Below are 16,027 nucleotides of genomic sequence, written 5' to 3'. Positions count from 1 at the left end.
GCACTGGCTGAGAGAGCATCAGCTTTCCTGTGGAGGTCAGCCTTGCATGTGAACCTGTGCTCTGAAGTTTTATTTCTGTGTTTGCATCACTCATTGTTATGAATAAAATTCAGAGGTGGCATAACCTTTCTGAAGTACAGCATGAAGAGAGGATGAACAAGGATGAGGTTTCCTCCTTTTAAGAAATGCAGATAATGATGGTTAACAGAAGTCTGAGGGACTGTGAAGGATGCAGAGACCAAGAGTTTTCAAGGTTACAGAGTTTTCAGGTGCTCCCAATTATTTTTCTGTCTGTCTACCAAAATCAGAAGTGTCTAAAAGGAGTCCAGTTTTTAGGATATAATGTGCTTTAGTCTTCTTTAAGGTATCTCAGCTCAGATGCCTAGAATACCAGTCTGTTTGAAAACTTTGTCTTAAAGGTAAATGGAGTGTATTTCTGCACGTGGGGAGTGTCAGGGAACAGTTTGGTGGGATAAGGGTTTTACACAAGGCTGGGTTTGATGTGTCTGCAGTTCCCAGTGTTGGGGGATGAGTGTTTCTGAAGCTGGGGTGCTGAGACTTCATTTCTTCAGCTGTCACCATCATCACGTGCTGTTGCAGTGTGACATGAACAGCAGCCCCTCCTTCCTGGAGGAGCAGTGCAGTTGTCTGGGCTATTTTTTTCTGCACTTTCTTCGTGGGAAAAGTTAACAGACTGCTTTGTTGTGGGGTTTTTTTTCATGATATGTTGCTCACACACGGGTAGATGGGAGTTCATGAGGCAGAGTCTAAAAACCCTTAGTCTGAGGGTATTGCCCAGGTTCTGTGGCAGAAGCTGTGCTGAAGGGCACTGTCCTCTTGGAAGGAGTGATGCAGTGGGTTTAATTTATGTGGTTTTATCTTGAGGTGGAAGTTGTTGGCACTGTTTGTTATCTGGCTGACTGTTTATTTCTATAGCAGAAGTGCTGCAGGTGATGCCAGTTGACATCAGAGGTCCAAATTTACCAGCTATGTCATATCTTGTGCAGCTGATGCCAGCAAAGTGTAAGCCATGAAAATGCAAAATCAAGCCCTTTCTAATCAACCAGCAGCATCTGTGTCTTCCTGGCCTCCCAAGCTTCTTTTTTCTGAGTCCCCTTAATGGAACATCATTAATGCAACTTGAAGTTGCCTTACTGTCTTGCTAATGAGCTTTGCTCATCTCTCTTACAAAGCCAGGCAGGCTGAGAGCTGGATCTGTGGGAACTCCCAGCTGGGGAGTCTGGTTTGCTTTTCTTTGGAAGGGCATCTGCTCCATGGGAGAGTGGCCAATGGCACTGGGCATCACAGTCCATGGTCTGGTTTGGCATAAGGCTGGCTCTGATGCAGGAGACTTTCTTGTCACCCTTAAACCCCATCACTTGTAATGTAAGGAAAAGCCTGCAATGAAAATCTCTTCTCTGTTGCCTGTCCACACCAGCTCTGCTGCTCAGGGACTTGAGTAGTGTTGGTACATTGCAATAATACAAAATTGCATTACACTCAACTCACTGGCTTTGAACACAACAGGTTACCAAGGGTTAATGCACCTGGTGACTGGTGTATTCGTGTTCGGGATAAGGGCTTTTAATTCTGCTAGTTAATTTAATCCCCACAGTTTGACAGCGTGTTCCCTGGACGATTTTTCATCTTCAAATTGCAGTCTGCTGGTTAGTTCCTGTAGAGGCCTGCTGTGCTCTGCATTTATGTTCTTGTTCTTAGAATTTGCGCTGTTACCACATCATCTATCAGGCACGTGAGTAGCAGAGAGTGACTGGTGTGAAAAGTCCACGTGTAAGTTTTAGGAATAGACCTGTGGATTCTACTTGTACAGGAATTAAGGGGCTGTCTGGGTGACTGTCATCTGGGAAAGGGATATATGTCTCTTGACAGATGTAGCATCTGGGTATCTGTTATTTCACTTACGTTGTGAGAAACTTGTCATTTTTAAGTCCCATATTTCATTAATGGAAAGCTGTGAAAATTGCCCGTGTGCTCATAGGAGAATAAATTTTGGCTTTTATCTGATAATCAGAAGAAATCTCTGCAACATAATCAAAGGATGAAGCCTCATTCAGAATACAATTTGTTGATGCTTTCTGACCACCATATGTTGTTTTAACTTTCATCCTTCTTTGGCAAGATATGAAATAATCTGCAAAATATGGAGACCCACGTCTGAAGAGTCTGTTTAAAAGTAATGCACTATCAAAATGGATTAGCTGTGCCTGAAATATTTCTAGATTTATTTGCTGTCAAAGGGTAGTAAAATATTTAAGGCAAATAGCCTAGTCATGTTTAGGAATTTGACCATGAAAGAGTGTAGAGAGATGAATTTACCATTATTTATATTAATTGTACAAAATATTTCAATTGTTAAATATTATAAATTTATTATCTATCAGTTTTTTCTTCCTTCTTTCTTTTTCCCTTCTGGCCCATTTGGCAACATTTATTCTAAGAAATTGCCTGGAAACCTGAACTCTTTTCAGCAGAATGTGTTACAGTAGAGTTGCAATGTCTCCAGCTCACCTGCTTCTCTTTAGCACTTTAAAAATACAGTGAGTGCACCTAAATGAAGGTGCTGCTTTTTTTCTGGTGAGGCTTTCTTGAAGCTTTAGGCTTGCAGATGGCTAAGTGTCTTGGGTCACTCATCTCTTTAACTCTGTTTAAGAGATGATACAAAAGCCCTTCAGGTAATGTTTCCGTGCCCCCCACTCCCTTTTAAAATGCATTGCTCTGCAGACTTCAAGAAAATAGTGCTTTTCTTGGTTTTGATAAGTTTCTTTTCTGCAGGCATTGATTTGATACAGAAGTAATTCTAGAATTCCTTATGATTTCGTAATTTTTTGTTACACATGAATAAGACTTATTTTCTTTAACTCCCTTGCTTTAAGTGTTTTCATAATGTGACACTACTCCAGACTCCAATAGTCAAATCTCTGTCTCCAAAGACTATCTTGTAGCAGCACACTGAAGTACATCAGTTAACAAGTTTGTACACATTAGGGACTAGGACTAAAACTGTGATTCAGCTGCTACTGCAGTCCAAAGTGGCAAGTCAGAATGATTATGAGCTGGGCAATGTGTGTACCTTTGAATTTGTACCATTTTAATTGCAACAGCTGAAAACAGATTTGTGTGCAACCCTCATCTTCAAAGAAAGCTTAAAAGAATCTGAGTTTGGCACACGATCTAGTTAATCTACCATCATAACTTATGATTTCACCATTCAGACATAACATATCGACCTTAAAGGATTTTTCTTTCATAGCTGATGGCTTGATACCTTTTAAACACTAATGCCGAGGGTATAATCTCCCTGAATAGTGTAATAGCTTTATATTTAAAGTAGATTGGGGATAAAATTTTGTGTTTTCATGTCAGCCATGAACCACCAGTAAGGTATTCAGGCAGGAATTACCTTATCGTACCTTTGAGGGCACTTATCAAATAATTTTTATTGGAAAGTTAATACGTTGAGACAGAGTGAATGGGGAGCTGATCAGAATGCTGAGGCATATCCAGCGCTGCATTGCTTTCGCTGTCCGCGGAGCTGCGGCAGGGGCTGATTCATTTACCACATCATCTGAAATCATGTAGCGTTCAGTACCCATTAAAATTATATGAAATTGTGTGTAAGAGATTTCTCCATGTTAGCTCTGAAGGATCCTCTCTCTCCTCCTTGCGGCAGCGGCGCTGGCAGGCACAGCACAGCTCCCCGGGCTGCAGGTGTTCCGCTTGGCGGGCACCGGGACGGCCCCGGCAGCCGGGGGAGTTGCTCAGGGTTTAATTTCACGCTTGTGTATCTGAGTGTATGATCAGTCCCTTTGTCTTTTAATCGTGTATCTGCACGTCTCAGACCATATATTATGGCATTCATTTCTCCTCTGCCATCAGCACTGGCGTGATGCATCAAATGAGACCTTGCAGGGCAAGGGCTTCTGCTGCCCCTTCTCTTCTCTGCCTCCTGCTCTGTGGGTGTGTGTTCCACCCCTCTAATTTGGCTGTTCCATGTTGAGCCTTCCTGCAGTGTGTTCCTGCCCCTCCTATTGTGCCGATTTCCACTTCCCCAACTTTTGCAGGGTTCCCAGAAGATAGGAGCCTCCCCCTGTTTGCTCCGTGTCGGACCAGCCCATCTAATTGCTGGCTTTTCTCCAGCATCCAGCTCTGCAGGAGTGGAGCAGGAAACCACTTGGCTGCTCCCTGTGTGGGAGCTGTTAACTGTCTCCCAACTGAGAAAGATTGTGGAAACCTGTAATGATTGGTGCTAATAAACATAACTTAAATATTTTCTCCAAAACTTGTTCCAGTGTTAGAAACACTGGAAGATGTCTGTTGATTTTGAGTCACTTATTTGCACATAGATCTTCTGAAACTGAGGAATTGGAGCATTTACAAAAATGGATAAATGCACTCTAATGGCTGGAGCTGAATGGAATATTTTAGCTGTATGTATTTTCAGTGAAAGAAGCAGATGTAGTAACACCAAGATGCCTGTTAAATTTTCATTCGTGGTGTCAACTTGTTTTGGTCAGAAGATACATCCCCAGCCTCCCCCAAAATCTGAAAAAATAGCGATTCTACCTGAAACAGAGGATGGTTTTGATGTATGAAGCACTTCCTTTTTTGAAATAACTTGACTTGAATGCTTTGGCTCTTCCAGACTTTTATCTGAAAAGTCACTGCGTGCTCTGTTCTGTACCTTGCACCTCTTGAGTGTGAGAGAGTCCATTGACCCCAGTTGACACCAAAGAACAAAAGCACCATGAGATTGAGTCCATGGTTTCCTGATGACTTTACCAGTATAAGATATTGCCAACAATAGCTGTTTGTTCCCACAGTGTTCTCTTGGAGTGTTTTTGTGGCCTCATGAAGTGCATGGCTGTGCTGTGAACGCAGGGGAACGGAGCCAGCAGAGGGATGAAGGTGGTGTCGTGTCAGGATTTTTGAAGGAGACAGACCATTACTTTTCCAGTTCACAGCATGGCCAGGGATCTTGACCTGTCATCCTTTTCCCAGAGTTTCTGCAGCTACCCAGTAAACATAGTTGCTAAATCTCTAAATTGCTGATGACTACTGAATTACTGCATGTTTTAAGTGGACTATTGACATTAATGTTGGGCTGTCTAGCAGTGATGCAGGATTTTATTTAGAACAAGATGTTCCAATTTGTTTCTTTTTCAGTCCTACAGAAGGTATTTAGCAGTATAACCAGCAAGTCACTTCCCATAGTTCTCTTGAAAAATACTTGAGCTCCCCTCCTGGTTTGTAACATCCTTGATGCTGGAAATAAATTTGCGTACAGCATGGCTCTTCACCTTTCATAGGCATAAATAAGTACAGAAATCTATTAAGTGTCTTTGCAGAAAACTAAAACTGTATATTTTCATAAGAATGTCAGGTTTATAATTGCATAAATAAGATGCTGACTGAAGCAAATGTTTAATTTCACATTAAAGTTAGGCATTCATAAAAGCTTGGATTTGCATAATTTAATTTTCTCACAGAGGACACTGAAAATCAATGGTATGATTCATGGCCATGCCATGGTTACCATGAGGCTTTTTGATGGTTCCAGTTAGAAGTGCAAAGGTGTTTACAATTTCAGATGTTTTGCACTGGCTCGGAGCATTTGTACCTTCAACAAATATAGATTGTTTAGACTCAGTTTCTTTCTCTGGAGGGTAAGGCACACAGAAGGGCTTGTGGAAAAGATACCTACAGGAGTACCTTATTCTTTGGAGGAGGCAGTGTGCAACCTTCCTTCTGCCTGAAGGACTCAGATTTTCTGGGCAACAAAAATCCTTCTGTGTATAGAGAATGCTCAGAAGAAAGCTGCTGTTGTCTTTGATTTTGTAACAAGGAGGAACTTTAGATGTATTTCTCAGCATGTGTGATTTTTTTAAAGTGAATAATTGGTCCTTTTTTTTTTTTTTTTTTGACAGCCTTTCCAGCCATCCACCTAGGCTATTCCTATGTTCTCTTCCTTGGGATTTTCATAGTCTCTGATCTTTGCTTAGTTTTTTTTTTTTGCCAAGAGTGTTTGGATCTTCTCATCCCATACCTGTTCTTTCCTGTTGAAATGAGTGCCTGTTGTCTCTCAACCATGTAGACATATAAAAATAAATTAAAAAATTAAAAAAAAGGATGAAAATAAGATGTTCAATTTAGTATTTTTAAAGAGGAAAATAAGGTATGTGAGGTAGTGTTGCCTATAAAAACTGGTAGCATGATGTGTTTCCAGTGTTTCTAGTTCACAGCTTGGAGTGAATTAGCATTTAGAAAGTTGCCAAGAAATCTGGAAAACTCATTCAAATTGCACAATTAGTACCTTTACTCACACAAGAGAAAATCTGGCAGGGCCAAACCTGTACTGCCTTTCCTGAAATTGCATGATTTTTCCTACCACTTCAGGATTCCAAAAATCTGTAGAAATCCATGATCCACGTTGCAGAGGGAAGGTTGTCCACAGAGCAGTTTAGCACACATGGGTAGCCTTGGGCTCAGCGTGTTCTCTGCTACTGTGGTGCAAGGGGGTGTCACCCAGAAGCTTTTTCAAAAGGAAAGAAAGGCAAACTGAGTAACTGGTGCATGATGTTCAATAAAGTCCTGTTCCAGGCTTCATTTCAGCCCAGCTATAATTGGCCTGGGAATAGAAGGGAAAGCAGTGCTTGGTGACTGGGTAGCAGTGCCTTACGTCGTTTTCTGAAGTTTTATTTTGAATTATTCAGCTGGTTTCTTACTGATCAAATAAGTGGTTTGGTAGCAGTTGGACTTAAATTTCCATAAAGCCATTCGGTGCATGCTTGTTCCTCACATTCCACATCTGTTGATATAAGGTCTTTTCTGTTTGTGTGCATTTATTATAGCACAAAAGTTTTCAGTTGGGCTCTGAGAAAGGTAGTTGAATTTTTTACAGACTTTCTACTGACATTTGTGAATTCACACACCTCCAGTTGGGTTCAGTCAGATGCACAGAAACAATAAGCAAAATTTGCACATAAAAAGCCCAAATATCCCACATCCTCATGGAAGCAATGCATTCCTTTAGAAGGGAAAAAATAAAAATTATCTGAGGTATAAAATCCTGGGATGGAATGTAGGATGGATTCTTTTCTGGTTTAGCTGATTAATTTAATACCTTCTAGCTTGTGGAGTTTTACAAAGGTTTCTTTACTCCTGCCCTCTCCCTTGGTCGTATGTCATGGCTGGTACTTGTTTGTTCCTGTATATCAGAATTTCCTTGTGGAAATTATTGGAGTTGCACAGAAACGTGCCAGACCAGAATAATGGCATTAGTGAGTCCTGACTTCCATGAATCACCTCTGGATGGTGGGTTTTCATTGGTGAGGAACAGGCCTGTTCAATGTTTTTGAGCAATACCAAGTTTGCAGTCTCTGCTTAGCAAAGAATTAAGTTTCACAATGTAATCTCCAGGGAGTAGATACCACTTTTTTAACAATTCCTGCTTCTTTTCTTCCCAGCTCTGACTGAAGGTTATGTTGGCTCTCTGCATGAAAACAGACATGGTAGTTCTGTGCAGATACGGAGGCGAAAGGCTTCGGGAGATCCTTACTGGGCGTACTCGGGTGAGTGAGTTGTCTTCTTCAGAGGACTGAAACATGAAAGTCCTCCAAAATCAAATTGTTTACTTGCTTTTTGTATTACTGCTGTGCTCAGAAATAGTTTAAAGAAGTTTTAACAGTGTATTTTCTTCTGGCTTCCTTGCAAACTCCCTCTGTGCACATTCTCTCCTTTCTTGCATTTCTGCCATTTACCTGAAGGATTTGCCCTATTATTCTGCTCCTTTTCTCAGTCTTCTTTTAGTTTCTTAACACTGGAACGTTGGACATTGCCTTGGACAGGCATACTCCCCCAAACTTCTCTTTGCTCTCCTGGTCCAATCAGTACATTCCCATACCATTTGCTTACTGTGTTAAGACTGTAAGCATCCATAAATATATATATATATATATTCAGGTTTTAAAAAAACAAAATCAATCCACCCTAGAAATTTTAGTTATTTTTTTCTGTGCACGTACAACAGTGAGACCTGCCAGTGCACCACACCAGGATGTGTGGTGCTGAAAAGGTAGGGTATTGGTTTGTTGTTTGTCCCACTGCTCTTGTAAGTCTTATGGAAGACCTAATGTGTCTGCACAGTTTTGAAATACCACAAATAAAAATGCACTTCAGAATGATGTTTTTGATTTGCCAGCTGGTTTGTTCAAGGAAATTCCAGTTCTGTATTTGAAGTCGTTAAAAAACCCTTCAACTTGAAATTGTGTGAATAGCTATGTTTACTCTATGGAAAATGTCTGATGCCTAAAAAGTTTTTTGTAAAGATTTCAAGCATTATATTGAATTTGTGTGTGCTTTTTTTGAAGCTCTGAGATACATTTCAAACATTTGTTGCTTTTCCAAGAGGGATGTTGTGCAGGGCTAGTTATAGTTGAAGGGAAAATATTGCTTTCTAAGAAGTCTGAATACTGTTACCAGATAAATATGCAAATGTTACTTTTTAACTGCCAACGCCTCGCTTTTATACAGACCATTTATTTCATTGGAAATGAATGATTTTAGGTAAGCTTAGAGGTTCTTTTCCATTAATATACACAAATTTTCTCTATTCGATCTCAAAATACAAGCTATCTCATTTGCAAATGAGGTCACACAAGTAAAATAAATCTAAACATTTTAGTTATGTAGGAAAAACAACAAAGTTTTTTGTTAAACTTTGAGATTATCAAATGGACAAATATTGCCCCAAGATATACTTCTACACTGCAGCCTAAAATAGCTTTTCTTAAGATTTTCAGCTCCAGAATTCATAAAGAGTATAAATAAGCAGATAGAAGAAAAATGTGTATGTTGGAATGGATGGCCTGTTCCTATCTGCTGTCTTGTGTAAAATATTATAAATTAAGTACCACTTGGCAGCTTTATTTTGTTTCTGTTACTGGAAAATGTATTTGAAATAATAACTTCAGGTAGTTAAATATTTTAAAAAAGGTAAAACACTAGTGAAATCATTCTGTTGCCATATGTGTCAAAAACTCTTTGCTTGAGTTTTTGATTTTTTTTCGTTTTAACCAGTCCTGATTTAAAAAAAAAACAACAAAACCCCCAAACAAACAGAAGCAACAAAAAGCTGCAAATTCACCACACACCAGTTTATGCATGGTGAAGTTTTCCTAATTCTACTTTTGTAATGATCTTCCTTTATGATTAATATCACTTGTTCAACCCTCCAAAAAAGTGATTACCACACATGAATCCTGTTAGATCTAGCTCAAAATAAAATGTGTAGTCCTGTGTAATTATGCTTTAGCTTTTGCAGTCCTGCATCCTTTTGTCTATTGATAAATCTCCTGCTTCTATAAGGAAAATAGTCAATCTTTTTCAGACAACAAATAGTGACTTTGCAGCTGTCAATCCTGTGCCATTTGACCTGATTAGTGCTATCTAATTAGAATTGTTTTGTCACTGTTGCTGCTAAAAGGCATAAATTAGGAAATGTATAAACCCGTTTTCTTAGGAAATGGAACTGAGTGACTTGAACTGCCATTCCAGGGGAATGTGGTTTGAGACCAAGTATTCCAAATGCAGAATCTAGGTCTTCACCAAAGGTGCAATGCAGGTGTGTGTGAGCATCCCAGGTACTGTGTGTCCCATCGGGGTGGGTTGTACATGTACTGCATCTGAGCAAGCCCCTCCTGGAAGGGGATGGAGATCTGGTGTCCTCCTGAGCCACGCTGTGGTCTCTGCCTGCAAGGAGGAGCAGCTCTGGCCTGCTGAGCCCCACACAGGGGCCAGAGAGCAGGAGGGACAGGACCATATGCTGACTGTGGATGCTGAGCTGCAGGCAATAATTTGGGTTGTGTTCAGGAGGGAAAAGGCAGAGGTGAGCAGAGAGTTGGGAAAGACATGGTTATTTCTAAAGGAATTTTCCAGGGTTGATCATATGTCCTGCAGGAGAGTCAGTATTGCCACCATCTCCCTGAGAATGGGAGAAAATCAAGATGAGCCACTTAGGTGGGGAAAGAAGCCTGTGCTCCATTACAAATTGGATGTTTCTACAGGCTGCTACTTTGTCATGGCATTTTATATATCACTTGGTTCCTTCCAGCTCCTTGAGGGATTTTCAGCCAGTTCAACCTCTCTTATCTGATGTCTTTTGTCCATATTTGCTCACTGAGGGGACCAGAGGTAATGAAAATGCTGAGCTTCTGTATTTAGGTTGAAGATGGGAATAAATGGTGGGTGGCAGAGCCCAGATGCCAGACAGATGTTTGTTTCTAGCTGAGCACAGTGAGGAGGATGATCATGTTATCTGTTTCCTCATTCCCCAGAATATTTCCCAGGAACCCTGAGCAGGGCTTGGCTAAGCAGTTTATGTACTAACAGCGTTTGTCCTGCGGGTAGGGTTTTGGACATGACTAGGAAGTTTACATCAAATGAGCCTACAGAGAGGGGAAACTTCACTCTGCAGTAAGCAATTAGCCTGTGTCAGTGGTTTCCAAGCTCTTTTACAGACATTATCTGGTAGGCTGCTTCTCTTCCCTATCCTCAAATGGTCAGGCCAGCTCCCCTCTGGTTATTTGTACAACAGCTGCTGGCCCAGCCCCAGCAATTATGGGCAGGGAAGGAGGCTAAGCTGGGCTGTGCATTGGTAACTCTGGAGTTTCTTCTAGTGGAATTTGCCAACGGGAGTAAACAAGGCCAGGACAGCTCTGACATTTGTCAGTGGACAGCTGTCTGTTGAACCCCAGTACTGAGCAGCGTGCCCATGTCTCTGCTGGCCTGTGTTAGGCTGAGCTATGGCTTTGTATTGATTTCAATTGAGCAGAACTGATTTACAGCAGCAGAGGCCTCTCTGCATTTATGGCTGTGCCTGCCCTGCTTGCAGAGCTTTTGTATTTTTGGGCTTAAGTGTTCTGTAATAAATCCTGAGGTGGGGGTGGAGAGGTCTGAAAGCAAGCAGCAACTTGTGGTTTTCCTGCCTGGGGGTGGAAAAAGGGCACAGCCATGCTGCAGAGAGCCCTCAAATATATATCTTCCACAGGATATATCTGTCCTATACTGTCCTTTTAGAGTAATTTCTCTGCAGGCTGTAGGGAGCCCTTCTGCTGCTCCGAGCTCTTGTGGAGGGTGAATGGTCCAGAAGCTGGTTTAAACTCTGATCAGGAATTTTTCTGGTTTCAGGAGTGATCTATAGCATTACCTGTGCTGCCTGGTCATATTGCTCCTCTCAGGCACAAGAGTTTAGAGGGGATAAACTTCAGTTATTCATCAGGAGTCAAACAACCCTCGGATCTGTAACATTTGTACGAGGCATCTACCTACCTAAAGGTCCCTGTGCTCATGTCCCCTGGACAAGGCTGCACCACAGAGCTCTCATTTCACTGTCTGGTTGTACAGGAAAGGATTTTTGAGCCTTCTAAAATAACCCTGTTGTCTGCAGACACAATTCTGACCATAACATTTATTCTAGTTCAGAGATAAAACTTGCAAAAATAAAGCCTAGATAATTAAATAAAGAAGGCCCATTTTAAATGGGTTCTGTCATAAAGATAGCAGGAAACACAGTCAGCCCTTCAGAAGAAACTTCGTTAAGTCTATGCTAACAGCTCTTTAAACCAAATTCAGAAGTAAGCAGACACTGAAAACAGAAGCCTAACTTGTCTTTAAATAGGAACTGCAAGACCGAACAGAAACTGAGATCTCCTAGATGTTCTTTTTAGGATTTTTCAGGAAGCTCAAACTACACTTCTAGGGGGAATTCTCTGCGCATGTGTATTCATGTATGTTTTGGCAAAGTATTTATTCCATGATTGTGTCTTACAGTTTGCCAAAGACTTCCTAAACTGGGACTGGCCACATTACTTGCAGTTAACAGAATTGTGGAACAGGCACAGCACAGTCACAGCAAGAAGTAGGTGTGGATCCTGAATGTGCTTCAGTGCAGCCTTTGCTTTTCAGTCACCTTTTGTGTTAGGCTAACTGCTGAACGGACTGGTTTGAAATGATTTTTGGCACATCCTTGTAATTGCCACACAACTCAGTATGTTTCTAATACCCATCATAGTGACAGAAGGTGGCAGTTCAGGTGCCTTTTCATCACTGTGGAAATATTTTTGTAAATATGTAAGCTGGTTTTTAAACAAAAAAACCAAAACAACACTTGAAACAAAAGCCTACAAAAATATGCAGTTGAAACAAGATCCAGGCTTTTTGACCAGCTCTCCCTTGTGTAATATATGCTTCTTCACAGAGCATAATATGCTAGACATTTAAGGATGCCTCTCAGTGTCAAGTGTTGCATCTGTCAATGCTGAGAACACTTTGCTGGTGACCTGAACAGACCGTAGTTTGCCTTGCAGTAGCCCAAAAAATGAGTAGCTGGAGGGTCAGGGCTTTAGGAGGACATTACAGTAAGAGATGCTGATGCTAATGCTTGTACCTTAAGTGACAGTAGCTCTGAAGGACCTGTGCCTACTTATACCTGCTTTTCTGAAAGGCTATTATGCAAAAATAATGTGACAGTCCTTGCAGGAGATTGTGGAAAACCAGAAGTAGCAATGGGGAAGTTTGCTCCTTACTCAAATTGGGAAACTCCTTTTTGAGTCTTCAGGTGGAAGATGAGCTGTCTAATTGTTTCCAGTATTAATCTGTGTGATGAAGGGGTGTGGAATGGGAGGCTGCACTGTCCTGGGGCAGCGTGTTGTGGGCGATGGTGCTTTTGTCACCGGAGTTTCCCAGCTGAGGAGCTGACACTGGTGGGGTTGGTGTGCCCTGTGCTCTTGATGACTGTTCTGCTGCTCAGCCTCAGCGTTGTGAGCTGACTCATTCAAGAAATACTTGTAATCAAAACCATTTGGGCTTCTCGGAGAACAAAAAAGCAGACACTGGCCAAGGATGTATATGTCTTCTCTTTACATGTTTATCTAAGTATTGCTTTGTAAAGAGAACTCTATGTAGAAAATGCATACAGTTGTTTTTTCCATTTAATCTTATGGTATATTCAAGGCATCTCTTTTCTCTTTGTACCCTTAATGTCTCATTTTCTGTGTGAAATTATTAGCAATACTTACAATGCTTTGTGCGTGTCCTTACTGATTTTTTTTTCCTAAAACGTTGAATCCTTTCTCTCAAGATTCTGTGCAACTACCATGAACATTAGGACAAGTTAATAGAAGAAAAATAGGCTTCACAAGAGCAGAGATGACCTTGTGAGTGGGGAAAAGAGTCCATTAAGAACAAGAACTTTGGCCACGCTGTCAAGCTAGTGGACGCTATTGGTGTGTGAATGCTTTGTCCTACAACACTTAGGCAGTTATTGCTGTCCTTTTAGATGCTATTATTTAAAATATAACTGGTAGCGAATGTAAGAATTGAGTGTTCTCCTGAAAAGCAATTGCTGGCATTAAAATGGGAAAGATTGGTAATGGTTATTTCCTGAAAGAACAGCAAATGGTGTTAACTGTGATGAAATGTAACTCGGTGATGTCCTTTGTAAATGTGTGAATTTCTCTCTTTGCTTAGATTGTCCTCATTAAATAAGCTGCTAATGTGAATTGGACAGGAAATAATCAGCACATAGTAAGGAAAGCATCAAGACTTATTGAACTGAGAGGTAACTAATGGGCTATTTGCCGTGGTCAGTATTTCACTCTTTCTGTCCCTCGGAATAATTAATCTTGATATTGACCAAAACTCTGGCATACTGTGTGCTCAGTCATCGTTCCTGTGTAAGAGTACTCATCTCCCTTAAATGCAGGCTGTCAAAAGGAGCAGGTTCTGGCTCCCTTCCTCACTCAGTCTTTTGAACTGACTTTCTAAAGAGGAACTAAGCTGAGAGAAGTAGGAAAAATATTCCCATTAATATCTGATCAGTAAACTGAGCTTTGAATATTTTTATCTGCATTCATCAGAGATGAATGGCAGTCTTCACTGAACCCTGCTGAAACCAGCTGCGATGCATTCGTTTCCATATGCAATCTTATTAGAGTAACAGTTGTTCCAGAAATCAATGCTACACTCTCTCATAAGAGAAACATGGAAAACCATAGCTGGAGAATTTGCTGTTACTGTCTAAGCATGAACCCTGATTTTTAATGTGCACAGCTAAAGCGACTGCTGTGTGTTTTCCCAAATAAACAGGAACTACCATCTGTGTATTTTGATTGTTTGTATTCTGACGGTACTGGGTCATGAGTCTTCGTGTCCACGAGCAAGACACTCTACAGATGTGCACAAGACACATCTGTGTCTGCAGAATCTGCATCTAAACGTGCCCTTACTCAGAGGATGTCAAGGAGAATGCTTTTTATCCTTCTCTAGCTATTCTGCCTTGTGAAGCCACCAAAACAAAATACTTTATTTTGGTTTTGTTCTGAGAAGGAAGAAATGAGTTTTCACATTTCTATCCCGGAGAACAGCATATATTTTCCTAGCCACAAGCTAATGTGAGTAAGGAATTCACAATCACGCTTGTGTTGAGCATTTAACATTAGCAGTCCCCTGAGGAGAGCCAGCCTTGCCAGAAGCAGTCCAAGTAGTCTGTATCATTTTTACTAAGCCATATTGCTGGGGAACACAGCTCTGATTGAGAATCTTGTCATTTGCTTTGTTTGTGTATTGGCAAGTTTCTAAATAATCTGCTAAGGAAACCTCAGATAGTAATTTAGTTTCTACTTAGACACAGAAAAGATTTCATTATTGAATACCATTAATATTGTTTACTCTCTCTTCTTGCCACCTTTTCTTGTGTGCCACGCTTACAGTACTTTATTCCACGTACTGTCATGGTCAATCCTGGTGTCCAATCTATAATGAAGGGGTTGACTGAATTTTTAAATGTTGGATGAGGTTATGGTGAAATTCCCTTTTTTTTTTTTTTTTTTGGGGGGCAAGGTTCTTGCTAGAATTTGATTGTTTTTTATGGTTTAAATACATTAAAGCAAATCTCTGATTTTTGAGTGCTCTGAATTTTTTCTTTACTGTTTTTGAGCAGATAGGCCATTGGCAGATGAATAGCTTTGGGAGGCTGAAATGTAAGAGTGGCAAAGAACCAGTTCCCTCAACTTTCATTCTTTCAGGAAGTTTTTTCCTTAGCACAGCACAGAAGTATAAAATAACTGCAACAAATGCTAGATGAAATCTTCTGAGCTTCAGATACAGTTGTTCCAATGGTGCATCACAGTATTTTTATTTTTCGCTGCTGCAGTCACAGCTCTGGCACAGCTCTGCTGAAATGAGGAAGCACAAAGAGCTGCTTTAGCTGGGGAGGGGAGACCTCTCACTTCTTTAAACGTACTGTGCTTTTTGTTGCATTTTCGTTCAATGTGAACACTGGGACATTTGTGGAAAACCTCTGGAATTACAACAAGCAGTGCACTGTTTCATAAAACTGAAAGTGTGCTGAAGTGCCGCAAAAAGTTGTCAATTTAGCTGATCTCTAGGCATTGAAATAAGCAACAGAATAAAATATTTCAAGTTCTTTAGATGTAAAAACATGTGAAATGCCCATATTTTAAGTATGCAAAAGAAAGATGGAGTATTTGGGTAGCAGCTGTGATTGATACAAGCTCAGCAAATGAACTTGAACTGGAGAATACTCAGAATGTTGGAGTCTGCTGTTGCCTTGAGGTTCTTGAATGATTGCAATAATACATTGAAGTTCCAGTCTTGATTTCATGTGTTACTGAACACATATAGGAGAATAACAATGAGGCAAAAAGTATGTGAACAGCAAGGATACTTCAGTGAGAAACAAAGCAAGCAGGGAAGCTCTGAATAGTCTTGTAGTGTGTGGATAAAAGAAAAAAAGTAGCTTGGCACAAACATTATTGCAATAGTCCAAGCATGAAATAATCAAGGAATGAATCAGAATTCTAGTTACAGGATATAAGTGGAGTCTTTGTATGAAATGGCTGAGCAAGACCAGTACTGCAGTTGATGCAGTAGATGTAGAATTTTTTCTGTTATTTTTGTGACATCAGATGGCTTCTTTGTGTCATTCCAG

At 40.6% G+C, this 16,027-nt stretch overlaps 1 protein-coding gene across 1 annotated transcript in view; it reads left to right on the top strand.

Moving 5' to 3' along the window:
* Positions 1–16,027, top strand: part of PTPRG (protein tyrosine phosphatase receptor type G) — a 374,823-nt gene that overhangs the window by 57,646 nt on the left and 301,150 nt on the right. Inside the window, 1 exon segment of the mRNA XM_029958316.1 lies at positions 7,485–7,589. Coding sequence (XP_029814176.1) covers positions 7,485–7,589 — 105 coding nt within the window.

This window comes from Manacus vitellinus, unplaced genomic scaffold (genome assembly GCF_001715985.3).
Source record: "Manacus vitellinus isolate BGI_N305 unplaced genomic scaffold, ASM171598v3 scaffold_14_pilon, whole genome shotgun sequence".
Classification (NCBI taxonomy): domain Eukaryota; kingdom Metazoa; phylum Chordata; class Aves; order Passeriformes; family Pipridae; genus Manacus; species Manacus vitellinus.
Note: the sequence above shows the minus strand (reverse complement) of the source record. Positions and strands in the feature narration are given on the sequence as shown.